At 39.1% G+C, this 27,482-nt stretch overlaps 10 protein-coding genes across 10 annotated transcripts; 3 read left to right on the top strand and 7 right to left on the bottom strand.

The window, feature by feature from the left end:
• Window positions 1–527: 527 nt before the first annotated feature.
• LOC130697994 (uncharacterized) lies at window positions 528–5,685 on the bottom strand. Its single transcript, XM_057520776.2, has 12 exons — window positions 5,537–5,685; window positions 5,176–5,469; window positions 4,789–5,120; window positions 4,006–4,725; window positions 3,598–3,926; window positions 2,946–3,532; window positions 2,581–2,887; window positions 2,277–2,525; window positions 1,404–2,215; window positions 1,172–1,341; window positions 985–1,107; window positions 528–891 (listed from the first exon to the last, which is right to left on the bottom strand). Exons 1-12 carry the CDS (start codon window positions 5,589–5,591, stop codon window positions 817–819), a joined length of 4,053 nt encoding a protein of 1,350 aa, XP_057376759.1. The 5' UTR covers window positions 5,592–5,685; the 3' UTR covers window positions 528–816.
• Window positions 5,686–6,313: 628 nt separating this feature from the next.
• Window positions 6,314–8,315, bottom strand: LOC130697995 (tRNA (uracil-5-)-methyltransferase homolog B-like). Its single transcript, XM_057520777.2, has 7 exons — window positions 8,163–8,315; window positions 7,917–8,052; window positions 7,721–7,852; window positions 7,485–7,651; window positions 6,815–7,405; window positions 6,660–6,748; window positions 6,314–6,594 (listed from the first exon to the last, which is right to left on the bottom strand). Exons 1-7 carry the CDS (start codon window positions 8,246–8,248, stop codon window positions 6,374–6,376), a joined length of 1,422 nt encoding a protein of 473 aa, XP_057376760.1. The 5' UTR covers window positions 8,249–8,315; the 3' UTR covers window positions 6,314–6,373.
• A 275-nt stretch (window positions 8,316–8,590) lies between these two features.
• On the top strand, window positions 8,591–9,748 carry LOC130697998 (vitelline membrane outer layer protein 1 homolog). Its single transcript, XM_057520782.2, has 4 exons — window positions 8,591–8,768; window positions 8,830–8,925; window positions 8,990–9,291; window positions 9,348–9,748. The coding sequence occupies exons 1-4, from the start codon at window positions 8,661–8,663 to the stop codon at window positions 9,685–9,687; spliced, it is 846 nt and encodes a 281-aa protein (XP_057376765.1). The 5' UTR covers window positions 8,591–8,660; the 3' UTR covers window positions 9,688–9,748.
• A 312-nt stretch (window positions 9,749–10,060) lies between these two features.
• Window positions 10,061–11,462, bottom strand: LOC130697997 (beta-1,4-N-acetylgalactosaminyltransferase bre-4-like). Its single transcript, XM_057520780.2, has 5 exons — window positions 11,276–11,462; window positions 11,134–11,199; window positions 10,814–11,065; window positions 10,565–10,757; window positions 10,061–10,500 (listed from the first exon to the last, which is right to left on the bottom strand). The coding sequence occupies exons 1-5, from the start codon at window positions 11,445–11,447 to the stop codon at window positions 10,107–10,109; spliced, it is 1,077 nt and encodes a 358-aa protein (XP_057376763.1). The 5' UTR covers window positions 11,448–11,462; the 3' UTR covers window positions 10,061–10,106.
• Window positions 11,463–13,371: 1,909 nt separating this feature from the next.
• On the top strand, window positions 13,372–14,893 carry LOC130697996 (beta-1,3-galactosyltransferase 1-like). Its single transcript, XM_057520778.2, has 3 exons — window positions 13,372–14,303; window positions 14,367–14,580; window positions 14,641–14,893. The coding sequence occupies exons 1-3, from the start codon at window positions 13,418–13,420 to the stop codon at window positions 14,858–14,860; spliced, it is 1,320 nt and encodes a 439-aa protein (XP_057376761.1). The 5' UTR covers window positions 13,372–13,417; the 3' UTR covers window positions 14,861–14,893.
• A 2,294-nt stretch (window positions 14,894–17,187) lies between these two features.
• On the bottom strand, window positions 17,188–18,277 carry LOC130698195 (carbohydrate sulfotransferase 5-like). The gene is made up of 2 exons (XM_057520972.2): window positions 18,155–18,277; window positions 17,188–18,088 (listed from the first exon to the last, which is right to left on the bottom strand). Exons 1-2 carry the CDS (start codon window positions 18,264–18,266, stop codon window positions 17,199–17,201), a joined length of 1,002 nt encoding a protein of 333 aa, XP_057376955.1. The 5' UTR covers window positions 18,267–18,277; the 3' UTR covers window positions 17,188–17,198.
• Window positions 18,278–18,884: 607 nt separating this feature from the next.
• Window positions 18,885–20,083, bottom strand: LOC130698196 (lactosylceramide 4-alpha-galactosyltransferase-like). Its single transcript, XM_057520973.2, has 2 exons — window positions 19,921–20,083; window positions 18,885–19,854 (listed from the first exon to the last, which is right to left on the bottom strand). The coding sequence occupies exons 1-2, from the start codon at window positions 20,027–20,029 to the stop codon at window positions 18,908–18,910; spliced, it is 1,056 nt and encodes a 351-aa protein (XP_057376956.1). The 5' UTR covers window positions 20,030–20,083; the 3' UTR covers window positions 18,885–18,907.
• A 320-nt stretch (window positions 20,084–20,403) lies between these two features.
• LOC132088298 (glycoprotein-N-acetylgalactosamine 3-beta-galactosyltransferase 1-like) lies at window positions 20,404–22,098 on the bottom strand. The gene is made up of 5 exons (XM_059496884.1): window positions 21,651–22,098; window positions 21,429–21,570; window positions 21,064–21,368; window positions 20,843–21,003; window positions 20,404–20,564 (listed from the first exon to the last, which is right to left on the bottom strand). The coding sequence occupies exons 1-5, from the start codon at window positions 22,045–22,047 to the stop codon at window positions 20,460–20,462; spliced, it is 1,110 nt and encodes a 369-aa protein (XP_059352867.1). The 5' UTR covers window positions 22,048–22,098; the 3' UTR covers window positions 20,404–20,459.
• Window positions 22,099–22,559: 461 nt separating this feature from the next.
• Window positions 22,560–23,997, top strand: LOC130697977 (lactosylceramide 4-alpha-galactosyltransferase-like). The gene is made up of 2 exons (XM_057520765.2): window positions 22,560–22,868; window positions 22,930–23,997. The coding sequence occupies exons 1-2, from the start codon at window positions 22,679–22,681 to the stop codon at window positions 23,928–23,930; spliced, it is 1,191 nt and encodes a 396-aa protein (XP_057376748.1). The 5' UTR covers window positions 22,560–22,678; the 3' UTR covers window positions 23,931–23,997.
• Window positions 23,953–25,454, bottom strand: LOC130697978 (uncharacterized). The gene is made up of 3 exons (XM_057520766.2): window positions 25,238–25,454; window positions 24,585–25,177; window positions 23,953–24,519 (listed from the first exon to the last, which is right to left on the bottom strand). Exons 1-3 carry the CDS (start codon window positions 25,362–25,364, stop codon window positions 24,097–24,099), a joined length of 1,143 nt encoding a protein of 380 aa, XP_057376749.1. The 5' UTR covers window positions 25,365–25,454; the 3' UTR covers window positions 23,953–24,096.
• Window positions 25,455–27,482: the final 2,028 nt, after the last annotated feature.

Below are 27,482 nucleotides of genomic sequence, written 5' to 3'. Positions count from 1 at the left end.
TGTCGAGCGACGTCTACGCGACGAAATTGGCGTGCAAAGAAGACGAGGAAGTGGTTTTCATTTTCCATTTACGTTCGTGAATTTTTAAAATCGGGGTTGCTCGTCTTGGTACTGAATTTCTAAAAGGAAGATGTTCTTCACGTGTCTGGCAAATTATTTCAGACCGTGATCACGTTGGTCATGTTTGCTCTTCAAACTCTTAAACATAAAATAGGTTTAAGAGGCCATCGTCAATTGTCTACTTGATACAGTTATTTAAAGGAACCAATGAATCGCTTGATGATGCGGGTAGCATCGCCTTGTAATAAATGCTCATGAGGCTATTACTACTCTCTTTTTTTTGTTGTTTTGCTTATTCCAAGGAAAAATTAAAAAAGAAAAGAGAAAAACAAATGGATTATAAAGGTAGTGGACACTGAATACAGGTATGTGAATGGATACCCGAGGGGAGTGTTCTAGAAAGAAAAAGAGAGGGGAGCACTTAAAAAAAGGGAAACCTACTCATCCATCATATCGTCCCTGTCTGGGAACCCACAAAGTCTCTGACAGTTGGAATATTTAAAATGATTTTTCACCACACTGACCAATCACAGTAACACTTTTGTTATTGTGGTTTCTTGATCTGTATTTCGTTCTTCATGCCGAAAACGATCAGGGATTTGCAGGAAAAGAACAAAAATGAGCAAAACCATTACTCTTGATCTTTATCTTGGTTAAAATATTTGTGGGAATATAACAAAACAAAAATTCACCATAATTTTCTGCTTCCCCAAACATCTCGCAAAAGGTAACTCACATAAAATACTCTCTTTTCTTTTATTCGATGGCTGGAATATTTTTACCGTTTTTATCTCTGTAAAATAACGTCATTTGATGTGGCTGATTAACCTCCTAAAAAATTTTTAAAAAATCATTAGCCATCTAGCGGTGAAGCATAGATTTAATATAATTTCACAAATATTTGTTTTTGTTTTAAACATTTACTTTGAAAAAAGCAGTAAATTGCCTGTTCTTTTTCATAGAAGCCCGTAAATGGTCCAGACTGGGTGGATATAATGGGGAGACGGCGGAATCAACCAATCTGGATGTTGTCGAATGACGCGGTAGCTATGAAGAGCAATAAAGTTTAAATAGAATTTGAACAAAATTTTAAAAAATTATAACAACTAACACTAAGGTATTCTGTTGGCAATTGTTTGACATGACAGCTTCGTACATCCAAAGTGATGCCAATGTCCACCAATTCTACTTTGACGATACTCAGTTCATCGTCAACATAACCGGCAAGTTTCCCCCTGTACCAGCAATTGTTTTCCGAGTACTTGCAAGCACATGGACTCTCTAAAATGAAACGAAAAAAGGAAATCAACTAAGGACAAATGGTAATGAAAAATAAATTTTACTTGATTCTCCGACATCAATATCTGGGAAAAGGGGCGCGGCACGCTGAAGTTCTGTTTGAAGACGGCCAAAACCGTCCACCTGTGCCTGCCATTGAGACGGACTGTCTTTCAACCAGTGTCGTGTCGGTTGTATGACTGCACGAAAGTCCTCTGAATCGACGATGGAAAGAATGCAAACAGGTAAGGAAACACGACTGGGCACGATTAATGGTCGATAAAGGTCCATCTCTTGAAATTCGAGACTGTTAAGAAAATCAAAATTGAAAATGGGATAAACGTCGTCAGAGAACTCAGAAGAAGCCACATCAAAAATGGAATCGTCTTGATCAACGCTGCTAAGGGGCACAGTTGGCTCCGGAGTAGGTGCTGCACTAGACGCTAGCGAAGGCGGTAATGATGTTTGGACAACATCGATTTCGCATGAAGGTGATTTATCTCTATATCCGGACGTCAAGAGATCAAAAATCTCATCTAAAACTCGACTTCCAGTTTCGGTATATTGAATTTCAACCACCGGCTCTACGCCTCCCATCGATTTGTTTGTCACCGTGACTGTGATTCGTTTATCAACGAGTAATTCGTGCAATGTGGCCAATTGCTCTTCGTCTGGTTTGACACCGGGTGCAGGAAACCTGGCCAAACGACATCTAGTGGCTTGAATTGGATATTCGTAGCACAGCAATGATTTCCTCATGTTCGTGTAAGGGACATCCAGTTGAGAATTGCCATAATCAACGAAAAAGACTGAAGCCGTTTGCTTCTCATCATCACACGATTGAACGATTGCTCTATACCATTTCATATCGGTGTACCTGCGTGAAAATCGAACAAAAGGTAATTGAACGCTAAAAGTTATTTGAAATGTCAACCTACAAGACAACGCATGGTTCATCTTTGATCCAATGAGTCAAATCGTCCGCAGTGGGTGTTGATTTATCGTAATGCCATTGGAGCAATTTCTTGATGACTGACATGTGATTAGTCGGGCCAGAAGGTCGATGCAAATAGATGAACCCTTCATCATCCAACCAAATGGGCATGGCATTTTCTAATACGGGTGGTAAAGAGACACTAGGCAGCCAACATTTAGGTGAAGGCTGGACAGTGACCGGCATCGGATCCCTTTAAAATACAAAAGGATGTAGCAAAATGAAATGTCACACTTGATGATTTTTACCTGAGTGCTAGTCCGTGTTCCAGTAACTGATCGTTAAGACAACACGTCAATGTCTGATCGAATTCCATGGGTCCACCTGGCTGGATGTATTCGTAATAGAAACGGACGTAATGAACAGATGCAAATATGCCACTGTCTTCGATTTCTTCTTCCTGGATAAAATAAACTTGCACAAAGAGAGCACTGCTCATCTTGATTGCTTCTTTCATCTTATCGAATGAAGATCCTGACCACTTGGTCGCGTGTCCAGCTGGACGGATACCCCACAAACGGCAATGTAAAGCCAGCACTGGCGTCGCCATCCATCCTATTTTTAAAAACAATTAAATACTTTCACAAAAGTAAAGATTATCAAATGAACTTGCGTGGTTGTTCCAGTCGATAGAGTTCGGTGGAATTTACTCTTTTACCAACGTCCATCAAGTGGACAGATACAGTTTTATCGTCCACTATTCCGATAATTCGACAACGATTCCATTGGCCGTCCAACTTAATAGCGCACACTTGTCCAACTGGTGCCAGCTCCTCTAGCAATTCAGAGCTCATGGAAAAATGGCTATCGAGTTGCTGAATTAAATTGAGGTAGGTCTTTTGAGCTGATTCGACCCGGACGTAGAAATCTCCAGCTGAATTCAAATGACTTGTAATTATCTTCGTACGGTGACGGTTTTCTTGGCCTTGGTTCAGGGCTATTGGTAAGACGATGGGCATTGGCACATCTTCTGATTTCGTAGACATTGTGGATCGTGATTTAGTAGAAGGATTCACTACCGTGGGTACCCAATCCTTGGCAGGAAATCGTTTCCTTTTGGTACCCATGGCCTCCGGTGGAGGTGGAGTAGGAATAGTTCGAATTTTGTGGAGTTTCGATTGTGGCCAGGCTATAAATGGATCCACTGGATTCTCTTGGGAATTTACCGTACTGTCATTTTGGCATTCTGGTGGTTTAAGCCTAAATATCGATAAAAATGTGCGAACAAAGAATTAGATGTCAATAATATGAAGTGTTTCGTTTACAGTGTGATCCACAAGGTGAGTTCCTGTCCATCAAGCCGACCTACTCTGCCATGTTCCACGCGATCAACTTGCATGTGAATGTGTTGGGTTTCTTTTATTTCGGCGATTTCTGACATGGCCGTGTTTTTAGGTAGCGCACAACGTATAGCTTGAGCCGGCAAGTTTATCATGTCATCGCTCAACACCCGAATGGACTGAACGCTTGTCAGCTCCCGATTACCGTAGTCAACGAAAAAGATGACTATATCATTGCATTTGAGATTAATCTCTTCAATAAGGGCACGGTACCACATTCCCTGGAACAGTCCAGCCACCAGTTGGCCCGTGTGCTGAAAAGGAGAAATTTCAATGATTTGCTATGTACGTTAGAAGAACCAAGTATCAGTTTCCTCCTCTAGGTGTCGTTACCAGCACATGCAATCCAGGCGCGGGATTCCTGTCACACATTTGAAGTCGGGTATGTAGCTGGTCCAGTTCACTAATAGCGTCTTGAGAACATGAACCACTTAGTACATGAACGTAGAAGCGTTGTACATCGACATGGACGACACGGCCAGTTAAATTGGTTCCAACGTCGTACTGTCGGTTAGCTGCTATCGACGGTGATATTACATGCGGATGTTTCCTGGCCTTTTTATTTTCTGTTTGCTCGCACGGAGACTTTGAATTCAAATTGTCCACTAGCTGTTTGTTTGTCTTTTGCCTAAGATCGCCATATTGATTTTGAAGTTGGGTCCAGAAGGTGAAGCCATCACTGACGGAACTGATGGAAGCCACTGAATCATGGAGAAGATGATCGGCATATTCTGGAATCGGTTCCATCATCGTAGAAAAAGTCACTGTGTTTATATTAGCCAGTGTCTCTTTGATAATAGTTTCGTAGATATTAAACTGTCGAATTGATTCCGTCCATCGTGTGATGGATGATCGACTCGGCGGGGTATGGTTGTTGACAGCAGTGGCTGCCTTTTGCAATTGAAAACTAACATCCTGAGATGCATCGCATAAATGTCGTTCAACGCTTTTTAGAGGACTAGTGCATTCTTGGAATGCTCTAAATAACTGATCCTGGACCTGTTGCTCACGAGCAGCTAGAATTGCATGCAAGTCGTTGAAATGTCTTCTCATCTGTACAAAACGTAAAATAAAATGAAATAATCGTCAATAATAAAACTGAAAAAAAAGAACTACCTCTTTAATGGCGACGTCATATTCTGATTGGACACGGTTGGTTTGTTCCTTAATTTCATTGCAAGTTTTCTTCATGTCGTCGACCAGCTGTACCGTTGCGTCAGCTATGGAATAGAACGTGTCCATTTCATCTTTGTTTCTATCTATCATTTTGACAACATCATGTTGAAGATGATTAGACATCCTGCAACCTTTACACAATGGAACTTCATCTTCATAGCACCAAAATTCCATTGCGAAACTGTGAGTGGAACATTTTTCTAATGTAATAAACCGTTGTCTTTCAAGAGTAGGCGAGGGACTACTGGGAACAAACAAGCCATCACTTCCATCTAGAAAATTAATATTACAAATAAAGAATGGCACTTCATAATTTAATGCACATACCTTTAAAGCAAATGTTTTCTTCAGCCACTTGAAGTTCGAGCTCCTCCAGCTGAATGAGACCCAGCTGGTAGCAATTAATCAATGCCTTAACATTTCTTACTGCTTCATGGGAAATGGTTGAGACAACATTGCAGATTGCACAGCTAATTGTGGTGGTATTAGGGTCATGCTTGGTAACAATTGTGCCATGCTTTTGATTTGATCTTTTTGATACAACACAGTGGTAACAAACACCATGTCCACACTGCAATGTCAGGGGCAACCCGCATCGACTATAGTATCGGGTCGACGGTACTAGTACAAAAGAGGACTTTATAATAATGTTTAATGTTATTGTTGTGTCAATGGCACTATTACTTACAGCGGATAGAATAAGGCTCTCGACATTGAGGACAACTAGTCAATAGTTTGTCCATGGCAAACGCTACATTAAAATTCTGTACTTCAATTGATTGACGCCTAAAAGCAACACCACGTGTGTGAGAGCACAAATTGCCGCCCGTGTTGGGGTTAAAAATTACGTAGAATTTGTTCCTTTGTTTTGCCCCGTCTGCTAGATAGATATCGATCGATATCTTAGAATTGTTTCTGTCATTTAAATATTTACCAAAATTTATTTTTAAAAATAGTTTATTCCAACTGAAAAATCTTAAAACGAATATAATAAGAACATTTCTTTTGAATGATTTTTAAATTTAGACGTTCGTGTTCACACGGCATAGAGGAGCTGTAGATCCTTCGTGATCAATCAATAACGAATACTCTTTGGTATTGTGTTTCTGTTTCAAACTCAGCTTTGTCTAAGATTAGTTTGGAACTGTGAGTAAGAAATGGCTGGACCAATGTTGCTTTTTTTCATATTGTCAGCTTTCTGGTCAACAGGGACCTCTACAACTGTATTGCCTACAAAAAGTGTTGCAGTGCACAACACTGTTATCCAATCTTTTCGTCATTTTCTGAAGGACCTAAAAAACATGGCCGGAGGCTTCATGGCAAACAGGATAGACAAGCTCCAGCATAAACACCACCTAGCAAAAGAAAAAGTGTCAAGAATTTTTCAGAAATTATTCACTTCCTTTAGAAAGCCGAAACAAAACAACTTAAAATAACAATCCAATAGGAGATTCAGAAAATACAATTTAAAAACCTTCGCTTTGCCTATATTCTTTCAATAATTATTGAACATTTTATGTAACGGTCAACGACGAAACGAGAGAACTAATTCGCAATGGTCTGTATGTGGAAACATGTCGACTGGGATGGCTTTTCTCAATACAAAAGGTTCACTATTCATTTTACGGGTGGGCCGTTGGCAAAGGTTCACAAAGTTGTTCATGGCAGGGCCATCGGCTTGACAGGAGATGTAGACGACATGACGAACACGTTCATTGCTTCTCAGCAGCTCAACGACTCGATCACCTGGGATAATTTCAACATATCATCTCCTTCTTTAATTACATTAGAAAGTACGTAAGTATATTTACCGACTCCGCCACGAGAAGGATTTACGATAACGGCGATATCTGGTGCAGCATCCAACTGTCCGAGGAGGGGCCGGAATAGTTTCTCGACACTATTGATTACAATCTGGTTATCTTCACAAACAACAGAAAAAAAATTATAACGAATTAAATTTTACCGGCCAGCGAAGAATTCCGCATTATGAATTTGGTTATGAGCAGCGTTGAAACGGGCGTCCTCAACGGCAGAGCGAGACAGTTCAATGCCTATGACGCCACGACAATGGCGGGCAACCATAAGCCCCTGCGTGCCCGTCCCGCAACAGAGATCTACAACGGTGGACAATCTCTCTGGAGCAAGTTGACGAGCTACGGTTTCATATAGTAACCGGGCGCCTTGCGTATTGACTTGGAAAAACGACTCTGGAGAGATACGAAACTCATAATCGCCGATGTGCTCGTAAATATGCGTCTGTCCGTGCAATAGGATGAATGGTGACTGTTCGGCAGTGCAGCGCGTATGAGGACATGCCTGATAGTAAATTGAAACAAGTTGATTGCCCAAAGGGCATGCCAAAAGATAATTTTTCATCCGCTCCATTTCGGCGTGAATTTCTTCTTTTGTCAAGTTTTGTGGGTGAATGGTCACAATAGCCATTTGTTCGTTCTTGTAATTCGAACGAATAGTAAGACCCCTCCAATTTCCACCACGTTGGAAATGCTCGCAGATTTTCCATTTTGACTGATGCTGTATATAATCCTGGAGATGGCTGAAATTTCAGAAAAAATAACTTAACAATTAAAAATAAATTTTCAATTAAACTACAAGTTCTATTAGCTTCCACATACCGGGCAACATTCGAGTGAATAGGGTGTGTGTTGAGTAGTTTTTCTGCAGTTATACACCGTAAGGTGTTTTTAGAAGCTTGCCCAACACAAAGTCCTACAACTGCCTTTCCATTGGAATCATAACGAATATGAAATTCATTTTTGTTCCTGTAATGCAAGGTAACTGGCTGCACCAAGAAGGTTCTGATTTAAAAATAAAGAACCTTATAAGACAGTTTGGATTTGGCAATGCTTACCGATGGTAGAGTTTCATTCAATTGGCAGATAATATTACTGGAATTGGAGTTGGGCCTCAATTTTTTTGTTAGTTTGACCATGATTTCAAAATTTTGTTGGTTTTTTATTTTGAGTTGTTCAGTATATGGAATCTTAAATATCATAATTCAAAAATATAATCAAATTGTTGCTCATGAATATAGGTAAGGAACCAACCCTCCACAGTGGTGTCACAGCATCTGCCAGTTCTTCATTTAATGAATCATGTAATTCATTTGCATATTGGTTATAATCAACTGTGGTATCAGTAGCCAAATTTGTTGTAGACAGAGAATTTTGAGAATCTTTAACACTAGAAAGTAAACAAGAAGAAAAACAACCATTAATACAGATAGGAGCAAAGGAAAAAAAACAAAAACAGGATTGATTGCTGTAGGACAATGTTTTCTTATTGTTCCTTACTTTATTCTCCCTTGAGAAACTTGGTCATGAATAAACCTTTTCTGGACAGCAACGCGCCGTATCACCTTCCATAATTTTATGTTCATTGCACGAGATGACTAAATAATTCCTTAAACTTTTAATATTTAAATCAAGGATCGTAAATGGTAATCACGAAAATCGGCATGGCTTTCACACAACTGTCGTCTGCTTGTTGGTATTCCAAGGTTGTAGTTTGCATTTTTGCCGCCTTATGGCCTTAGAGGCAGCGGTGTCGCGCCAATTTAAATTCGGAAACGTACTCATTCATATCAAGTTTAACTGAGGTAATTCGAAATTTATTGTAAAGTCATTGAAAATAAAACAACAAATTATGTTAGGGGACTAAGGTCAGAATCATAAGAACATTGAGGCAGCATGGAATGAGCTGGCAACGTTTTTACAACTGTGTTTTAGAAAGTTGAGCCATAAAGTGTGCATTGTCGACCTGCGAAACAGCAAATAAAGTTCAATTAAAGAATGGCTCGTTTTTCGACAATATTGGTCGTAGGTATGTTGGTCGTCATTACTTGTCAAATCAGTGCACAAACTCTAGATGAACGTTTGCAACAATTTTCCAGCAGCTTTGTAAGGAAGTCTATGCTCGAAATGTTCAGATTTATATTGATCCACAATTTTCTATTTCTAGATGCTATTCAAAAGAGTCACAGAGACCAAATTGACTCGTCTAGAGGCCAAAAACACTCAATTGGAGACCCTTCTTGAACTCAAAAACCAAGAGCATGTAAATTTCTTTTCCTCCTGCTTCGGTTTCCGATGGACTTCATTTTGTGTCATGGGTTTAACAGGAACTGCTTGCAGAAAAAGTGGCACAACTTGAGCTTTCCCTAATGAATGAGCAGCCAGCTTCTGCCAGCAATTCTAAAACAGCCGCCATACATACAGAGGAAGTAATCACTGTCACTAATGGTGAAAAAGATGGCCGCTGGGGACGCTTGGAATCTTGTCCAACCGGTTCTCGTGCCACGGGCTATCAGACGCAAAACAAATTCGAAGCACTTTTCGAAGACGTCGACGAAACGGGCATGAATATGCTAGTAATCTTCTGTGATGACTTGCTCAAAACAAAAATCTCTTCCCCAGCAGGATTGTAAGTTAACAATTGTTAGCACGTCCTGGACGTATTTCAACTCACTTTTCATGTAGTCTTGGCGATTGGCAACCCATTCGTGAATGTGCTGGAGGTTCATACATGAAGAGTTTCCGGATGCGAGTCAGTCCGGCTGGGCAAACGACGGACACAAACACCACTGACAACACGGCAATAAATAACATACGTTTTATGTGCTCCAACGGCCGTGAACTTAGAGGAGAAGGCAATACCGGTGGAACCTGGGGCAATTACAGCGCCGAATGTGTAGATGGCATTTGCGGAATGGAGACTCGCTTCCGTCCGGACGGTGGACTTTTAGTGGACAACACCGCTCTCAATGACGTTCGCTTTACTTGTTGCACTGCAGCTGACCTCGAACTAGATCAACAATAGTAGAACATTTCAATTATTATTTTGATTCTGTGATTCTTATTTTCTTTTAAATCACGAATACAAAAGTTGTGGTACCTTTAATTGTAAGAACGGACGAATTTAACATAGCTACAGTTATTTCACTTGAACATGTCGAGTTTGGACTAACTACATCGGATGCAAATTGATGTCAAGAATGAAATTGAATTTCCCATCTCAGTTTCATTAAAAAGGCTACGTGCAAAGCGTCACGTTATAACTAGTTTCAGACACGAGATGGGGATGACATAAAATGGTACGAACCGGTCCATTGACCTCTGCAACCAGTGAACGCACACAAAAGTATTTGACGAGATCCGACTTCTTTTTTTTTTTAATAAATAAGTTAGTTAATATCAAAAGAAATATGATTTGAACAGAATACACAAGTGAAGGAAGACTTAGGGTTGCCCAGGAGCTTTGCTATTTGTAGGCTGTTTTAATTCAACAAGAACTCTGGTATAAAGTGGTTTAAGCTCAAGAGCAAGTCTTTTGTATGTAAGATCTGTCAAACCGTCAGACTTGAGACGTTTAACGCCCTCACGAAGCAGTTTGTGTCGAATGGGACTGGGGTCGGCTTTCTTGTGGGTTAATGTCTTGTAACGAGCCATTTCTATGAGAGATGGAAAACCATCTAGTGCCCTCGTTGGCTTCATTTTGTTGAACCTGATGCGTCGTAGTAAATCATCATCTTCACCACCCCAACCCCAATATACGTTAGAGAAACCATTGATTTTTTGAAAATCTTTGGCTGTTAATGCAGTTACTCCTCCAAAGTACCAAGCTGGAGTTGGCCTACAAATATGTAAAACACAATTAGATAATTGAACACTTGATAACCAAGTATAATGCAATTTACTTGTAATTAGCCCATCTGCTTAGGGAAAAGGTCATATGGCGAGGCTTTCCATCTTCAGGACAACTGTAAGGATTGCCATCATTCTCTGGCAAATTATCGACATCGTGAAAGAAGAAGCACTCGAAATTGTCTAGTAATTGAGCCTCTTTGAAGCCAACGTTCATTAATGCTCCTCGGTTGAATAATGAACCCTCTGCATTTCAAACAGAATGAGTTTTCAAAATTTGCAAGAAATAATTGGTAAGTCACCAGTTTGTTCTGCAACGATAATTGCATAATCGAGTTGTTGCCGTTGAAGAAAAGAATGCATGTAACGCACGAACACTTTCAAATGTTCAGTTCTGTTACGTAAAGGCACAACAATGGCGATTTTACTTCGCGATTGGCATTCTTTTGTTTTGTATTTCCCACCAGGTTTAACTCCACTTTCCGCCATCTTGCGTTCCACAACATCATCGTTTTCTTTAAGAATCTCTTCAGCAGATATATTTGTCCAGCCAACTGCAAATCCACAATCAGAGTAAAATTTATTAAGGTACAAATAATGAGCTAAAATATGCATTTATTACTCAGTTTAGGTGAAACTATGTTACACCTCTGCATTCTCTTCTTGGGCTCTGGGTCGATTTTTTCTTCTAAACCAAAAGATTTAAGGAATTAGAAAATTCACTGACATTTATTACTCTTTCGTTTTTCGTGAAATAAAACAACCAATCCGGGCTGAACTGCCTTCATCTCTGGATGTTTGGGCAAGCAATGCAACATCGGTTTTCTTGTGCAGTTGCTGGTAGAAGGATAATGACGGAGCAGAGAAATATCCAAAATGAACGGCATTACTGCTGAGATGAAACATTAGCACTAAATAAATGATAAACGTTGACATGACTAGCAAATTACGCAACAAACTAAAGCTCTGGAAATGAGAAAATAACATTTTTGCATTGATATAATTTTCACAGCTGTTGTTGCCTATCGAATTACTAAAAATTGTGTGATCAGTGCACTTACACGTTCCAAAAGAAAATGGGTTGGTAAGAATATAAGCCACTCCCTTGTTTTAGCAGAACCTCCTACCGGCACGGTTTTGCCAACATTAGAAGGGAGGGCCTAGCGGTCATGCACATTCATCGTTTTCTTCTGAGAAAACGATAACTTTAACCTGGTAAAATAACCTGCAATAGTCCCTGAAAAAAACAAAAAGTATAACTATACGGTTACTAAATCATGAAAATGAATTTATCTAAAACGTTTTAGCAAGTATATCTGCAATGAAAGCAACCGGATTCAATAGCGATCCCAATCAACACAGTGGGATTACATTATCGAGAAGAACTTGCCTTTCGTTCTTACACCAACTTTAAGCAAATGCTCCGCTCACACGAGGATTTGGCATTGGAAACTGCCTTTTGTCGGGCCGTTGAGCACGGGTGGGTATTCCGGTTATCTAAGGGAATAAAAACACACGCACCTTGAAATGAATAGGAAACCAGTTTGATACCAACAAGAAGCAAAGAATTGGCCTTGATGAAGAAACAAACCATTCCTTTTGCATCAACCGCCCAATTAAAGACGATTGACCGAATTGGTGGACGTCTTGAAGCAGGTTGAAGTGGGTGCGGCTTCTTTGGATGGGACAGGGAACTGCGACGAGCCAAATTGACGGGTGATGGTTAGATGGTCATCAGATGTCCTCGTCGAGGTCAAATTACTGAACTTGACAGGTCGAAATCAATCATCGTTTTCACCACTTAAACCCTGTAAATGCAGAGATCAACATTACTGAATAAAATGAAATGTAAACTGGCAGCCATTTTTTTTAAGTTCCTTGAAGACTATTTAAGAATGCTAAAAAAATGGCTGTACTACAACTGTACTTGAATCAAATAGAGCATCTGTGAACAAAAAATCATGGTGAATAATTTACTAAAACATTAGTTTTCTTCATGCTACAAATAAGAAGGCGAGTGGCTCACAAGGAGTGTTGACACCAGAGTGGTGTCAGCAAAAGAATATGGACTGGCAACTTGTGAACTGTTTTCCTTTTTATTCGTTTTGCATATTCCATTGCTCAACAATGGATAACAATGCCAGAGAAGAATTGAATGTACAGGCCCAGGCTACTATTTGACTGAATGACCTCTAAAATAAAAAAAAATGCTGCAATATACAATATATAGAAAAGACACTTGACGGCTACAAATGAAGGTTGATATTAAATATCCCAAATTCTTATGGCTAAATGGTTTAATTGCACATGACTTACCTTGGAACTTTGAGAAGTAGGCATTTCTTAAACAGATCAGGATTCCACATTTTGTTCTTTTTCAACCTCGTGTCTTATTCGAGCGCTCGCACCATGACCGACCGACAGTATTAGTCATGCCTGCACAGTATTCATGATCCTGACACGGTTTTAACTAAATGCATACACATACTTTATAGTAAATGCATCAAAAAATAATAAATTTCTTTCTATAAGAATATACCTTGGTTTTTGTTTTCTGCGAAAAGCAAAACATCTTGCAAATAAAGTTGACTTTCTAGATCCAACGATTTGGACTCGATCGCCCTTGATTTGGGTGGAAGCCACCTCCCATCGTTGTATGGGATCTCTGTATGCGCCGCAGGGCACATAATGGCCGCCACAGTTCGCAAAATGCATTTGGGCAAAAATGCAACACTGCAACATCTTAGGACAATGACGAGATTTTTCAACAGCATTCTAATACTTGCGATCGTGATGAAGTGTGCATGAGCAAAAGCTGCAAGGAACGCCGTTTTTTAAATTTTTTTTTTTCTCATATAGCTCAAGTGATTTTTTAATTTCCTAACTGTGTGAAAAGTACAGCGGAAATGGGTAATCTTTTCAGAAACAAACAAATGTCACTGTTACCCATGAGTCTGGTTTACACTGGCTTGGTTTTAAACGTCGGAATGTTTACCTTTAACGTGGTTTACCCGCTCGATGGATATCTGCAACATAAGCAGGCGAAGATCTCGTCCTATTTATTCCAGCAAAGAAATATTGACGTTTTTATGGCGGAAAATGAGGAACCACTACAAAATCAAACACTCGATCAGTGTGTGCCAATGAATCGTGAGCTTTTTAATTACATGGTCCCTAAATTGTTCAACACTTCTTATCCCGGAGTAGAGAATTACACGCTGTTTGCCGTTGCCCGTTTGGGTTTGCTACCATTGAAACACATAGAACCACTGAAATCGGAATACGGTCCAGTGATTAATGACGTAACATCATTTCAATATCCGATTAGTGTTCCACCGTGTCGAAATGTGACGAATGCTGCTAATCGAACAGTATTTGTAGTTGTCATATCTGCCCCAGACAATTTCGAGAAGCGTGACGTGATACGAGAAACGTGGCGAATTCATTTGATGGAAGAGAGCAAAAAAGATTTGCTCCTGGGAGGTTTCGCTTTCTTTCTTGGACAGACAGAAAACAATGTGACACAAAGCCAAATAGAAAAAGAAAGCAAGATTCACGGAGACATTATTCAATTAGAAATGTTGGATACTTACAGAAATTTGTCTGTCAAAGTAGCTGGCCTCTTTAATTGGCTATATAGAAACTGTGCTAAAATCGATTTTGTGTTGAAAGTGGACGACGATGTCTACGTCAATGTTTACAATCTCGTTTTCTTCGCCCAATCATCGCCATACGACCATTATTCCAATAAGAGCATTTTTGGTATTCCTGGTTTCTTTGCTCCTAATCGAGGTTAGTACAAGTGCAATTAATGTACATTATTAACAGAAAACTTAAAATATGCATCTACTCAAGTGGGTAAATGGGGAATATCATACCAAGAATGGCCCTGGAATCAATATCCTCCTTATATAATGGGACCATCTGTGCTGATACCTGGAGGTACAATCGTTCCACTGTTAGCTGCTTTCCAGACAACACCAATGATCCCATTTGATGATGTTTACTACACCGGAATTTGTACAGAAAAAGCTGGAATTAAAACTCGTTTTTCTATCGGTGAAACCGCGTATGTATAACTTAATCTTCGCAAAACCTTACCTTCATTTTCAGTTTTAAAATTGAACAGGGTTCTTTCAATGCTATGGGGGAAGCCTTATTACGTCCCCGATTCATGCGGTGTACGTAACTTCCTATCATGGTTGACGAAGACGGGCATGCAAATGAAAAAGTTTCATGTTGTAACCGATCATTTTTACCACGACAGGATCAAATGCATCGTACCTGGTGTCAACGGTACCAAGAAAATTATCAGCCACAAACAACCTGTCCATTTTTACTTTCAATAAAGTTATTTATTTATGAATATTAGTTTTAATTCTTTTGATTACCTTTTTTCCGTCAATGCAGATAATACAATCCAACGTTTTTTTTTGTTTTTTTTATATTACCATATTGCTCTAAAGCTTCACTCTAAAAAAAAGTGTCATTCAAACGATTTGTATAATAAAGCCAGAAAACATACAAACTATGTTACCTTGGCTTTGCTGTTTTTTTCTTCACACAAAAAATTCCTGATATGAGTAGTTGACGGAATCAACCGAAAGTTGGTTCCAAAAATGCACTGTAAAACAATCGGACCTTGTTTCAATGTCAACAGTGTCACTGCACGAGCAAGCCACTTCCTTTAACGTAATGTATGTTGTCAAACAGGTTAGTTTGTGTGACGTAAAATACATACCATACATAAAATGCTGTGTGATTAGATGTTTTTCTTTGACCGTATCTTGATTTCATCACCTGTCCTTGAATTTCGAGAGAAACTCCTTGTTCATTAAATCAGCACAAGTTTCAGTTATAACCACGTAATGCCACAGCCGTTCTCATTGCCTAAAAATAATAAACATAATGTAATAGCTGGAGATTTATCCTGTTGCATTCATGATTTTTAAGACAGAATTTCTAGCACAAGACATTTCAATTACTCGAAATTCTTGCTTCATTGGCGGTGAGTTTTTTTTAAAGAAAAAATGTACTGTCGCGATTGCATTGGACGCAAGTACGTGAAGGTATCGCCGCACACCGAATAAAGTTAAGATTTTAATGAGCTCATGACCCCCAAATTGTTTGGATTGAAACCATGGAAACCTAAATGCACGTACAAAATAAAATAGTTTAAGACTATTGAAATACTCCCGTACTTACAGATTCAAGCACGAATTCCGTGGCGAGGTGAGCACTGTCTGTTATCGCATTACACGACGTGATCCTGAATCCTTGAACTAGGATAAAATTTGCTTTGAACACCTAGTCAATATCATTTCATTGTGCTAAAAATAGAATTGTTATTCTTATATGTTGCATCAAATTCTTTTGGGCTTGGAATCACCAATTATTTTTTAAAGTCATGATGACTGGCTAGCTGAAAACGGAGATCATTGTCCAGGGGTGTCCTTGGCAGAGAGCTAAAAAAGGACACAGTCAATAATCTATTTTGAAGCCAAGCAAATAGAAAATTCTCCATGTTTTGTTTTACCAGTTGTTCTCCGTTTGCTTCTCCTGAGTATATATTTTCAAGGGCAAGAGAGGAAAAAGCCGATAAAGACGTTGATCTTTTGCATTGAAAGGGAAAACCAGTCCTTGTTTCACAACTGGTTTTATTCCGCATACGTCCAGGCCAACGACATGATCCTTCTACACTCCCATCTATGGTTGTCTTAAAGTTATTACGTACTTGGTCAAATACGTATCGCCACACCAAAAAAAGCTGGTTATGTTAAAGAAACATCGCCAAAAACTACTAATCACACACGTGACACTGACTTGGACATCGGAAGTGCAGACGAAAGTCAATCACCTCTTCTTTGTTGCAATTGAACCAAATATTTATTGAACAAAAAAAGATAAATTTGATAAGAAAGTATTTCATCTTTTTTTTAATAACCACTAGGATAAAGCAATTTCCAATTGTGTCTTGGAAATAGTTGCTGCCATTGCATGAAATTAATTGGTATATGGCAACATTGTTGCAAAGAATGGAGAACGGGCAGTTTTTATCTCATTAACTGTCCGAGCCACACGTGAATAAATCTCTCTAATAGAATAGATTGGCAGTAAAGCACAAAGTTTTAAGTAATAACGGTATGTCTAACTACTATATCAACGTAACTATTAACCTTGGCTTTTTGGAAAGGAAAATGGAAACGATTTCCATGTGTCAAAGAAGTCAAAAGGCAAAGTTCAGATCCTGCAATGGGTGAAAGACCTTTCGTACCCAACCTTTACATCGTGTTTCATACTTGGCCCGAATGAAACTGAATGTTGGCACATGTCGAAATGCACGTCATTCGTGCAGCGGTTACTGCCAGACTGTATTTGGTCAACCACCTCTTGCAAGTCTTTTGCATCCCCAACTAGGAACTGGTTAATGCTTTTCTGGTCGTTGCCCTTTTTCATCAACAGGTTTTATTTTACTTAACACACAGAATTTATGAATTCTTTTTCAATGCTTTGAAATTTGTGACAGGTATTGCCAGTTGTCTTGCCCTTCCAGGTTGTAATGGTTGTTTTTATATGCATCCATCACATGAATGCAGGAATTTATGAATATTCCAATAAGAAATTTGCAAGTAAAAATCATGTATTTGGAAGAATTAGAAGTAAACTGAGGTGATCGTGATATATAATTTATTTGATGTTATCGAGAGCGTCCAATGCGGATGCACAGATAGAGGTAATGTTGGCGATAAGTTTGACGTCCATTTTTTTCTTCCAGCCATAAGCGACAGCGTCAGATTTTCGAAATGTCGAATGGTCAAAATTCAGGAAATCTTCTTTCAATTTTTGATCATTGGATTTCGTGTGACTGTCCAAAAAGGCTTTGGTCGGTTTAAGGACAGGCATTCCCAAGAATTTAAACAATTTCTCTGTCCCTGTCTCGACATTGGTGGCCAAATCTTCAAATTTCACCAAATAATGGCGATTTGGTAATTGAGTTGCAAGTTCTTTAATCAACTCCAAATCTTCTACCAACTCGGTGCAGAGGCGATTGACATCATTGCAAGCCGGATTGACTTTGCACCACTTTAATCCGTCCCTGGAAGACATTGTTCCCCGAGGATCACGTACTAAGTGAATAATTTTCCAGTCTTTTGATGAAGGATCATTTTCCATCAGCGTCGTAAGTTCCTTGACTCTTAATCGAACCGTTTTAATGAGATTGACTGGGGAATAGGAGCATAAACTGCCAACAAATTGTGGATCATGACACAATGAGCGATTATAATGACATTCATCCCAAATTCTTCTATTCCTTTGCATGTCATTAGGAAGGCCAGTGAGTCCATTGACGCTACGCAGGAAATCAGCAGAAAATTGGCATTGGAAAATGGATTGAAGAAGTGCTGTTTTTGATCCTGGATGATGGTCCAAATACAATAAAGGTTCGAATGAATAAAACACGCCAGGTGCGCTTTTGATGATGTCGCCTACAAACGTTGAACCGGATCTCCACGTTGTAACGATCATGATTCGTTTAATTGGCATCGATTCTGTCGAACTGCAAGGCAATTCTTGTTCTGCATAGAGGTATGGCAGTTAGTATTCATGGAATCAAGTGCAAAATAGTTATAATTTCAGTTTACCTTGAATGAAGTTATTATCTAACAAGTGTGGTTTGATTAACACTAAGTGAAAAATTACGAATGTGAGAAAAAAGAGGGTGATGGTGACCTTTCTCACTGATCTCATTTTCATTCTTTTTTCAGAGTACACTGCAAAAATACATGGACACAGATATTCGTCTGTCGTGTCCGTCGTTCAACTGCTGACTAGTATAATAGCCAAACCGAAACGTTGTTGCAAACTGAAAGAGCCAAATCTGCAAACAGGTTTTGTACTTGTTCTTTTGTTTGGGTTTGAAGATGGAATCCGGTTTTTTCTCTCAGATTTTGTTATTTTAATGAAATGGGATGAATGTGTATAAAAATCAAGAATGAATCAATTCTTGCTGTGATACAATTTAATTAAAGAATATGTAGTTATATGTTGAAATGTAGAATTTATTTGGATCCATATTTCCCGCCTATTTCACGAAAACAAACGATCAATATGTAAATTTTGGCCCTTTCCAGTTTTCTAGAGTGGGTGGTGGGGTATTCACCCTTCCCGCCTTTTTAGCAAAAACAACTTATGAATATTTAAATTTTGACATGTTTAGTAGTTGATTCCCCATGCGATTTCGATTCCTATCCCAATGGAATAAAATTTGAATAATCTTTTGTCAAAAGTATATTTATTTACAGCCATATTTAAATAAATATTTCACATGGTAAACGTTTATGAACAAAAGACAAGTTCCACTTATTAAAAAAAAGAAAACAATGAAAAAAGCAGGTTTAAAAATCATAAACACCTTGCAAGTGCAAGTCGTAGGTGGAGGGACAAAACTGGTTAGCCATAAAAGCGAAAAGACTCGTTTCAGGCACATGAGCCCCGTGCCCTGAACCGTAAACGTGAACCGAATAACTTTGATTAAACGTATCCAACTCATTTTCGTCGAAATTTTCAGCATAGAAACGATTTTGTTCAAAATAAGTGATGGGATGAAAGGCAGTTTTGTTGTGTAGTCTAACGTTGACATTGTCATGACACTTGAAATCAAAGGTTGAATCGCTAATCACTGTCGACGGATAATTACACAGCATCTGAAAAGCTTTACTGAATCCATTCGGTCCAATGACGGACCTCTCGTTCGGTTTATATGATCGCTGCATCCAACGCATGAAGAATTTCAGCAGTTTGTGTCCACGATCGAATGCCATGAATCCATTCTCGATCGAAGATTGTCCTAAAATAAAAGTATGTCCGGCCGTGTTCCTGAGACATCGCAGCGATCGAAGTACAACCACATCCAAATCGAGATAAATGCCGCCATGTTTGTAGAGCAATGCAACCCGTAAAGCGTCACTAATGTGCTGTAACGCGTATTGGCTATTTTTCATGTTGCCGTTAAAATAGAGAGATTCTAGTGGAGTGTCTACAAGATGTTTGGGTAGATTGTCTCTAATGATGTATACATTGGTGAAAGATTCAAGTATTTCCATAGTTTCACAATGACGTTCAAGACCTTCGCCTCGATCCATTTCAGGCCGTCCAGGTGGTCTTTCCTTCGCCATGTAAACATAGACTGTCATGTCTGGATTAGTTCGAGCTGCTGATTCAATGGCACAGGCTTGTCGGGGTCGAAGACATTTTTCACCTGATGTTTCGATGAACATAATTCGTTTCTGCCCACCGCCATCCGATTCGCACATTTCACCAATTTTACCCGGTGCAAATGCCTCTGTCGGGTCGAATTGAAATATTTATAGCATTAAAATTATTAAAAAACATGATTCATTTTACTCACCCAACTTTGGGCTGATGGGTTGTTGATATGTTGAATTTAAGAATAAAAAGACGCCAACTGAGACTGATAGGGACAGCAAAACAAATCGCCTAAAAGATGGCCGACGCATTGTTCTTTGGTCTCAAAAAACAGAATGGCTACAAGCGAATAAAAAAACTGACTGTGGAAGACACAAGGAATATTGTACCTTTGTCTTTTCGGTGAAGTATAGAATGAAAAAGACGTGAATAAAATGTTGCTCTACCTCAATTGCCCCGCCTCTGGGAGACATTTTTCGTAAGCAAAGAACTCGTTTTTCAAAAAGAAATTTCAATTTTCAGAGCCATCTAACAGTTGACATGTGAAATCTAGTTAATTTCAGATTGTGTGCTGCTCAAAAAATAGTAAAATAATTTTTCTTTTCATTTTCAAAATTTTAATTTTATGGACGCTTCTTGCGTCAGACAACATATAGAATTTCAAGAGTTTATTCACTTCAATTGTTACTGGTCTGTACAGTCATATAAAGCAAAACGTGATGTCGATTAGTAACAAGCCGACTAGTGATGAAGACGTAATCTGTAGATGAGGTACTCGTAGACTTTGAGTTGATAATCCTTTACATAATGGAATGAGACTGCATATGGGGAACAGCATTCCATGTCCTTTTCAAACATACAAAAGACAATGTGATATTAGTTATTAGGTGTCTAACTATAATGTCCACCATCCAGCACGAAAACACTGTTTCCATGATGCCACAAAAAAATAATCCTATAAATTATTCAAGGGCTAAATACGGGAATCACAGTTAGCCTATTAGGTTGGATGGATGTTTAAAAAGCTGTAGCTCCTTCCATAATTGTTTTTGTTTTTACAGGAGTATAAAACTGAGCTAAAAGTGTCACCCTTATGGATGTATTTTCCATGAAAGGAAACTAACCTTTTTGAGTGGATAAAATGACCAGTCTCGAAGAAACCAGCTACCCTTAAACTTTAGATGGCCGCAAATCATATCTTCCAGCCTCCAGGGCAAGAAACGTTCAATGTTGTCGTCATCTCTTGAATCACCTGCTGTCACATTCAACTTATCCAGGCATTTTCCTTAAAACCAAACAAATTTTCATAACAGATTAGTCATCTTATTATCAGGTTATTCTTTACCCATGTTGAAGTCTTCAAGTCCTTTGGGTCCGGGTACACACAGATTGCGGTCACTGCTACTCTTAGTAATATTGACCATAGTTCCATTTTGTAAAGTAACATCCAGTGTGCTGCTTACATTCTCATTGAATTGCAGACCGATTTCAACGAATCGACGGACAGCTTCTCGCGATAAAACATAACCCGGTCCACCGGAATGGAAACCTTGTTTGACTTCTGGATTCCTGTATTTGAAGCCGAGATGAAGTGGCGCTGAAGCGTTGAAAGGTAAAAGCAAGTGACGTAAATTTTCAATCACCGCGTACCTACATTTTTGTATTCATAAGAACGCTGAATTATTATCGAATTGGAAATGTGGTTTATACGTGTCATCATCAGCTTTGTAGAACCAATCAAATTCCTTCAAGTGATGACGATAAATGTATTTTACTGCTTCTTGAGTTTTTCCCCATAGATTGGCGTACGTGTCATTTCCTGGTAGAACAATTGCGTCCGGTAGTATGTTATCTATTCAAATAAAATTACAGCCTTTCTTCTTTTGATTTTGAATTGTTATTCCAGGCCTTGTTACAATTCAATGGTGATACCTTGTTTGGAACTCATGAACAACAATTTATCACAACGTTTTCCCCAAGTTTCTTTGACCAAACTTGCTCTCGAATGGGTTTTGGGTGAAGTAGCCACCCAACAAAGAATACGATCGTGTCGTTTCAGCAGCGTAGGTGAGACAGTTGTAGTTGTTGTTTTAACTGTAGTTGTTGTTGTTGTTATAGGTTCAACATTGATTTTTAGCTGTTCCAGTTCAGAAGCAGATTCACTAGCAAATAATTGGGGATTCACTTCGACTGATACCATTGCCAATAAATGGGTTATCACTATACCCAGCAGAAAGCCTACGAGGAAACCTCTGGACACTAAGATAGCGCAGCACATTTTCCTACCAACCTTCAACACGTCGACAACAAACAGTTTTCTTGGCGGCATTTCATCCACAACCTATATAAACTTTCGAATAGGTTGTTACAAACCAGCCTATGATAACAATTTATAATGGTAGGACCACTGTGCCGAACACTTGGTAAGCTTCGGACAACTGTTCAACTAAAGCTTTTTAATTAAAAATGTATTTTGTTCTTTTTTCATTTTTGTGTGAGTCCCGCCTTCTAGGGCACACGACATAGCGAGAACGTTGACCGATGCTCAGTTGCATGTGTGCAGGTACCTTACGACAAAAGCCGGTTGGAAACAGTCATTCCGGTTTGTGTGTTGCCACAATTGAATAGAAAAATCCTTGACGGCCGTAGAAGGGCATGCAAAGACGTTGGCCACCAAACAAAACCAGTCGTTGTTTGTCGTTAGATGAAACGATCTGATTGTCAGGAATTTCTAATGATATGTGCTCGACATGGCACGACTTTCTCATCTGCTGGACGTTGGTTCTTATTCATTTATTTTCTTTTCTTCTTTTTTATTCTCTTTTTTTTTACTTGCTTTAGGCCACTGGATGGTTTTTCGAGAGTGAAACTAGTTTAGTTTATCATTTTCAAGAAGAAGAACAGTCAAGCGACAGCCAACTCTCTGAAAACTGAAGTTTGGAAGAATTTGTAAAGCCAACATGTTTCGTGTCAAACAAACAATTTTCGCCATGTCAGCATCGCATCGAAGATTTTTATGGTTAAAAATTTGGGAGTCTTTAAGACGCATTCCAATTATTCCACACTTGACATCCTATATTCGACGCTCGTCCATTCTCCTATTTTCGTTATACTTTAGTTTTCTTTTCACCGGATTCATCATCAGCATTTGTGAGTTTTCATGACATTTTCAATTAACTCTTAAAGTAAACTCATTTTATTTCAATTACAGCTAAGCCAACAGCTATCGTGTATCGCGGAAATGTTAAAGCACCGACATTTCAACCGCAATTGATTGGTGAACTCTGCGAATCGGAATCTCTAGGTGCTGAAAAACGAATCTTTTTTATTGAAAGTTCAGGAGAGAAATGTCTTCGACCACGGCAAGCTTGCGCCATCGAATCAGCTGCTCGCACCAATCCAGACATGAATATTTACGTACACATGGCTCTCTATCCTGCACCCGGAAGTCCGGAAATGGAAGGGGGATACGGCCTCAATGCACATTGCCAGATGATGGATATCCTCACCAAACAGTTTCCCAACGTAAAAATTATTCGTGAAGATTTGACACGACATTTTATAGGAACTCCGCTAGAGGCGCTTTTGCAAAGTGGCGCACTTGAAAAAAGCAAATTCGCGTATCAACACCTGAGCGATGCTGTGCGGATTGCTATGCTCCATAAATCTGGTGGAATTTATCTCGATCTGGACGTCATTACCTTACGCTCGTTGAACTGTTTGCGGAACACTGCTGGAGAAGTGCGTTCTGCGGAATACAAAGCTGGCATTGAAAACGGAGTTTTGATTTTCGACAAAGGCCACGAATTGCTCAATCATTACATGCGTCTCATACCACAGATTTACGACCCTTCGAGCCGAGAATGTATTGGACCTCATGGATTGCTGAAAGCTGCTGGAGAATTTTGCGGATTTGGCATTTGCGAAGGTTGTGATTTCGGTCAGCTTTGGATTTGTCGTAACAATTGGAACATAACTGTTTTATATACGGAAGCATTTTATCCAATTCCATTTCGAAATCGAATTCGTTTTTACGAACCTACCTTTCCTCTTTCAGAATTGGACAATTTGCAAACGAGTTATCTCGTTCATGTTTACGGAAGTGGACATGGAGCGCAAGTATCTCATTCCAGTCTGTACGGATTCTTAGCCCAACGCTTTTGCCCTTCCGTTTACACAGTCAGCAGTCAATCTCGTGTTTTTAATTTTTGATCGATTAAATTATTTCTCTGAGTGTTGTACCCCCTTTATATTTCAATAAATTTCTATAAAACATAAACCTTTTTATAATTACGCTATACATCACAGTCACAGACATGAAAGCTATAGGTGCAAGAGAGATCTTGGACACTACCATTGTTTCTAAAGAAAAAGATAATTAAAATCCCAGAGGAATGTTGGATTCCTTTGTCAAATGCCAAACAGTTGGACAATATTGTCTAGCTAAGCGTGAATACAAAGAATTAGGATGCACTTTTCTTCCCCAGCTGGAGAGGTAGACGTGAGTGAGGTATGCGTGTTCCATTTTCTGTATGTTTAATCCTTCCCATCTTGTTGAATAGAAATGTCCCAGTTCGTAATGTCTCACAGGGAAGAAACTGTCAGGATGATAGAGAGTCAGGTTTGAACTACCGAGACATTGATGCAGCCCAGATTTGAATAGAGGATCATTGATTTGACAAAACAGTTTGAATGCTTTCCCAAAAGCAGGTGGTCCCAAACTGACACGCGCCTTCGGGCTGTACGTTTGCATCAGATAACGAATGAGGAATGATAGGAACGGATGATCTTTGTCCATCACCTGTTTCAAATAACAGTATTTATTGAATATTTTTGAAAAAAATTTATTTTCTTGTGAATAAATACCATGATTCCATTTTCGATATTAGGATGCTCTTCCAAATACGAGAATCCATTACGCAAACAATGAAGTGAACGGAAAACAATGTTGTCAAAATCCAAATAATAGCCGCCATATGTTTGCAGTAATATGAGACGTATGGCATCGCTGACTTGCACGACAGACCAATGACTTGTGTGGAAATTGCCAGAGTCGATTAGCGGACGAAATGAGCTGTTTTTCAGAATGGTAGTGAAATTTGCTCTTATCATCTCAACGTTGCTAAATTCATTCTCCAACATTTGATTAAAAGAACACGAACGGACGCGCCCTGGTCGTCTGAGTAAATCGTCCCATCCAGGAGGCCCAATTTTTGCTATATTGAGGTAAACTTTAATGTCCATTTTGCTATTTGCACGAGCTGCCGACTCGACACCACAAGCTTGCCGTGGTGTTAAACATTCCTGACCGGTGCTTTCGATGAAATTGATTCGTTCTGTATCACCACTCTTGAATGGTGGACAAAGAGAATCAGGGCCAGGTACTTTGAAAGGCCGAGCTATGGGTTCATGGGCAAACTGGATTGACCAATCAACTGTGGCATTTAGCGATCCCAACCCTAGAAATTATTACAGTTGTTAAAGAAAAGGAGTTTAGAATGAAAAGAAAGTACACTTACCATTCCAAATGGCCAACAATGTACCACAAAGAAGTCCAACAGCCAAATGAAGTCGCCATTGAGGAACGTGTTTGTTACGATAATGAAGAAAAGGTCCGTTTTCAATTCTATTTCTGTAGCATTTCATTGTAATTTCCTACGTTTACAGGAAGCACTCGCACTTTCTTTACGTTATCTGACAACCACACGTAACTGACGACAATAGTTAAATCGTTGATTGCTAGCCGGAAAAAAAACAAACAAGAGTGTCGTTATTTCAAACTTCCTGCTGTATCCAAACAAATACCGTAGCGGCTAGTTGCCCACAGTTACAGCCAAAAACTCTGGATGTTATGGTCGAAACTACGATGTAACGTCTTAGTTGATTGGACGAAAAATAAAACACAATAGACACGAGTTATTGCTGGAGGTTAAGCTCCTCCTCCATCCATTGTTTTCCTTGGGAATAATTACTTGGTGTTCCGAGATATTCATCAAAGGTCGATAACCAATCAAACATTCTTAATGAAATCAGAGGGAAGCAGATTGGCAAGTTTCAACTGGATTGCATCAAGATTTACAGTCTCTGGAGAAGCCGCATGGAAACAGTAAAACAAACCGAAATTTTTGCTTGTCATGTTAAAATGAATCGCTGTAGCTGCCAGTTTCTGGTTTCTTCCATATTAGTTTGTTTTTTTCTCGCTGAACTTGTTCCTCTTTTGTCAGGAAACAAAAAAAAAGGGCAATGAGAGGTAGAGTCACTTCTTAGATTGTTCTTTTTCTTGTACCCTGCCAACCCTGGCGTTCCTTTCATTTTCAACGAGAAACAAATGACCTTCTAAAGCTAAAGTATGTAAAAGACGATGAAAAGATTTGAGTTGACAATTTTTTTTTCTCAGAGAAAGAAAACCTGTCTTAACGATAAAATTGGAAGGGTAGCAGAGATGGACAGGACTTCACAGTCCAATGGAAATGAAAGAGGAAAATGTAATCAAGCAAACGATGCAGCATGTAGAGCCTGCAGCAGAGAAAGGCGTCTGCAACATCGCCACTGTATATGGAAACGTTTGACTGTTGGTATCTCGTTTTAGGAAAGAGAATGAGGTTAACGGGTACATTCTATACTCCAACGAAGTAATCTATCAATGAGTACCTGCTGCAGCACAAGGTCCTTTATAGGTAAGTCATGACGATGGTTGTGGATAGGATGATTTATAGATTTTTTGTTTCATACTAACAAACATATTGCAGCTGTTCACTTTGGGTTATCAACAAAAATGGCGGCCGAGTCAGTTAAACACTCGGCCATTTTCCCTGTAGACCAAATTGATTTACCCAAGTACAGCCAATACCTTGGTGAATATACAATATAAATATTATATATTTTGTGAATATACTACAATCTATTTAAGTTATCGTCAACAGTTTTAGGCGATAAAGCAGTCGGACTCGTGAAGACTTCTACTCTGGGAGCAGTTTCTTTTTCGCGTGATTTTCGCACCATTCTTAGCAAATTGTGCAACATGGGTATAGCTAGTTCAGTTTCTAGAAATGGTATAGCCAGTAAGTAAAAGATGTAGTTTATTCTTTTTTCTATCCGAAACGTCTAAAAATGTAGCATCCATAGACCATTTACTTGTCTGATGGGATGTTTAAACTCTGACAGTAGTAGAGTAGAAGAGTATGGCTGTACGTTTTTTTTCTCTGTAAATAGCGTTTCATGCAATTTTTTGTTTCGTAGATTTCGATTTCGGAGGCTTTGGTACAATACGTGATGAAAATGGCGACTTGTTTATTGGCGGCACGTCCTTGACCTCGACTAAGTAAACGACAACTGTCTTCAGTATTATTTGTCGGCATTTTAACGAAAAGGTCCAAATCTGCTTAAAAGAAAAAAAAATCAAGTTAATCAAGATCATTCACCTTGTTATACTTGCGTCATGCACCTTGTTCCCGAGATCATGACCGTTAGAATGGAAAACCGGATTAAAGAATGGCGCCTTCTAAAGCCTAGAATTTCTGGTTTTGCAACCGAATGATCAAGCAACTTTTAATGAAAACCATATTTATTGACGTGGCTGCTACATACATAACACATGGACGTAATTCCTTGTTTGGTAAAAGCGGGGCGTTGAACTTGTACATGAAATTCATCAGCCAGTCAACTGCTAGGATGGCCAGTGACCAATTCAACAAGAGACCATTTTCAGCCTGTGGATGAGCCAACGCAATGTAAGTAGTCCATTTTAAAAGCCTCCCCATTTCA

The sequence above is a fragment of the Daphnia carinata genome, chromosome 9 (assembly GCF_022539665.2).
Source record: "Daphnia carinata strain CSIRO-1 chromosome 9, CSIRO_AGI_Dcar_HiC_V3, whole genome shotgun sequence".
Classification (NCBI taxonomy): domain Eukaryota; kingdom Metazoa; phylum Arthropoda; class Branchiopoda; order Diplostraca; family Daphniidae; genus Daphnia; species Daphnia carinata.
This window is presented reverse-complemented; position numbering and strand designations above follow the sequence as displayed.

Excerpts from the sequence above, each read along its gene's own strand:
- LOC132088298 (XM_059496884.1), bottom strand. The coding sequence starts at position 22,047 with ATGCCGCCAAGAAAACTGTTTGTTGTCGACGTGTTGAAGGTTGGTAGG. Across the intron at positions 21,571-21,650 it reads GTTCATGAGTTCCAAACAAG|ATAACATACTACCGGACGCA; the intron begins GTATCACCATTG and ends TTATTTGAATAG. Across the intron at positions 21,004-21,063 it reads ACTTGAAGACTTCAACATGG|GAAAATGCCTGGATAAGTTG; the intron begins GTAAAGAATAAC and ends TTTGGTTTTAAG.
- LOC130698195 (XM_057520972.2), bottom strand. The coding sequence starts at position 18,266 with ATGAAAATGAGATCAGTGAGAAAGGTCACCATCACCCTCTTTTTTCTC. Across the intron at positions 18,089-18,154 it reads AGATAATAACTTCATTCAAG|AACAAGAATTGCCTTGCAGT; the intron begins GTAAACTGAAAT and ends ACCTCTATGCAG.
- LOC130697996 (XM_057520778.2), top strand. The coding sequence starts at position 13,418 with ATGGGTAATCTTTTCAGAAACAAACAAATGTCACTGTTACCCATGAGT. Across the intron at positions 14,304-14,366 it reads TTTCTTTGCTCCTAATCGAG|TGGGTAAATGGGGAATATCA; the intron begins GTTAGTACAAGT and ends CATCTACTCAAG. Across the intron at positions 14,581-14,640 it reads TTTTCTATCGGTGAAACCGC|GGTTCTTTCAATGCTATGGG; the intron begins GTATGTATAACT and ends AAAATTGAACAG.
- LOC130697977 (XM_057520765.2), top strand. The coding sequence starts at position 22,679 with ATGTTTCGTGTCAAACAAACAATTTTCGCCATGTCAGCATCGCATCGA. Across the intron at positions 22,869-22,929 it reads CGGATTCATCATCAGCATTT|CTAAGCCAACAGCTATCGTG; the intron begins GTGAGTTTTCAT and ends TTTCAATTACAG.
- LOC130697994 (XM_057520776.2), bottom strand. The coding sequence starts at position 5,591 with ATGGACAAACTATTGACTAGTTGTCCTCAATGTCGAGAGCCTTATTCT. Across the intron at positions 5,470-5,536 it reads AGAGCCTTATTCTATCCGCT|TACCGTCGACCCGATACTAT; the intron begins GTAAGTAATAGT and ends CTTTTGTACTAG. Across the intron at positions 2,888-2,945 it reads CTATCGACTGGAACAACCAC|GATGGATGGCGACGCCAGTG; the intron begins GCAAGTTCATTT and ends TTTTAAAAATAG.
- LOC130698196 (XM_057520973.2), bottom strand. The coding sequence starts at position 20,029 with ATGCGTCGGCCATCTTTTAGGCGATTTGTTTTGCTGTCCCTATCAGTC. Across the intron at positions 19,855-19,920 it reads ACCCATCAGCCCAAAGTTGG|AGGCATTTGCACCGGGTAAA; the intron begins GTGAGTAAAATG and ends TCGACCCGACAG.
- LOC130697978 (XM_057520766.2), bottom strand. The coding sequence starts at position 25,364 with ATGAAATGCTACAGAAATAGAATTGAAAACGGACCTTTTCTTCATTAT. Across the intron at positions 25,178-25,237 it reads ATTGTTGGCCATTTGGAATG|GGTTGGGATCGCTAAATGCC; the intron begins GTAAGTGTACTT and ends AATAATTTCTAG. Across the intron at positions 24,520-24,584 it reads ATATCGAAAATGGAATCATG|GTGATGGACAAAGATCATCC; the intron begins GTATTTATTCAC and ends TATTTGAAACAG.
- LOC130697998 (XM_057520782.2), top strand. The coding sequence starts at position 8,661 with ATGGCTCGTTTTTCGACAATATTGGTCGTAGGTATGTTGGTCGTCATT. Across the intron at positions 8,926-8,989 it reads AACTCAAAAACCAAGAGCAT|GAACTGCTTGCAGAAAAAGT; the intron begins GTAAATTTCTTT and ends TGGGTTTAACAG. Across the intron at positions 9,292-9,347 it reads ATCTCTTCCCCAGCAGGATT|TCTTGGCGATTGGCAACCCA; the intron begins GTAAGTTAACAA and ends CTTTTCATGTAG.
- LOC130697997 (XM_057520780.2), bottom strand. The coding sequence starts at position 11,447 with ATGTCAACGTTTATCATTTATTTAGTGCTAATGTTTCATCTCAGCAGT. Across the intron at positions 11,200-11,275 it reads AGGCAGTTCAGCCCGGATTG|AAGAAAAAATCGACCCAGAG; the intron begins GTTGTTTTATTT and ends CTTTTGGTTTAG. Across the intron at positions 10,758-10,813 it reads TATCGTTGCAGAACAAACTG|AGGGTTCATTATTCAACCGA; the intron begins GTGACTTACCAA and ends TTTGAAATGCAG.
- LOC130697995 (XM_057520777.2), bottom strand. The coding sequence starts at position 8,248 with ATGAACATAAAATTATGGAAGGTGATACGGCGCGTTGCTGTCCAGAAA. Across the intron at positions 6,749-6,814 it reads GCGGAATTCTTCGCTGGCCG|TGTCGAGAAACTATTCCGGC; the intron begins GTAAAATTTAAT and ends TGTAATCAATAG. Across the intron at positions 6,595-6,659 it reads TCCTTCTCGTGGCGGAGTCG|GTGATCGAGTCGTTGAGCTG; the intron begins GTAAATATACTT and ends AAATTATCCCAG.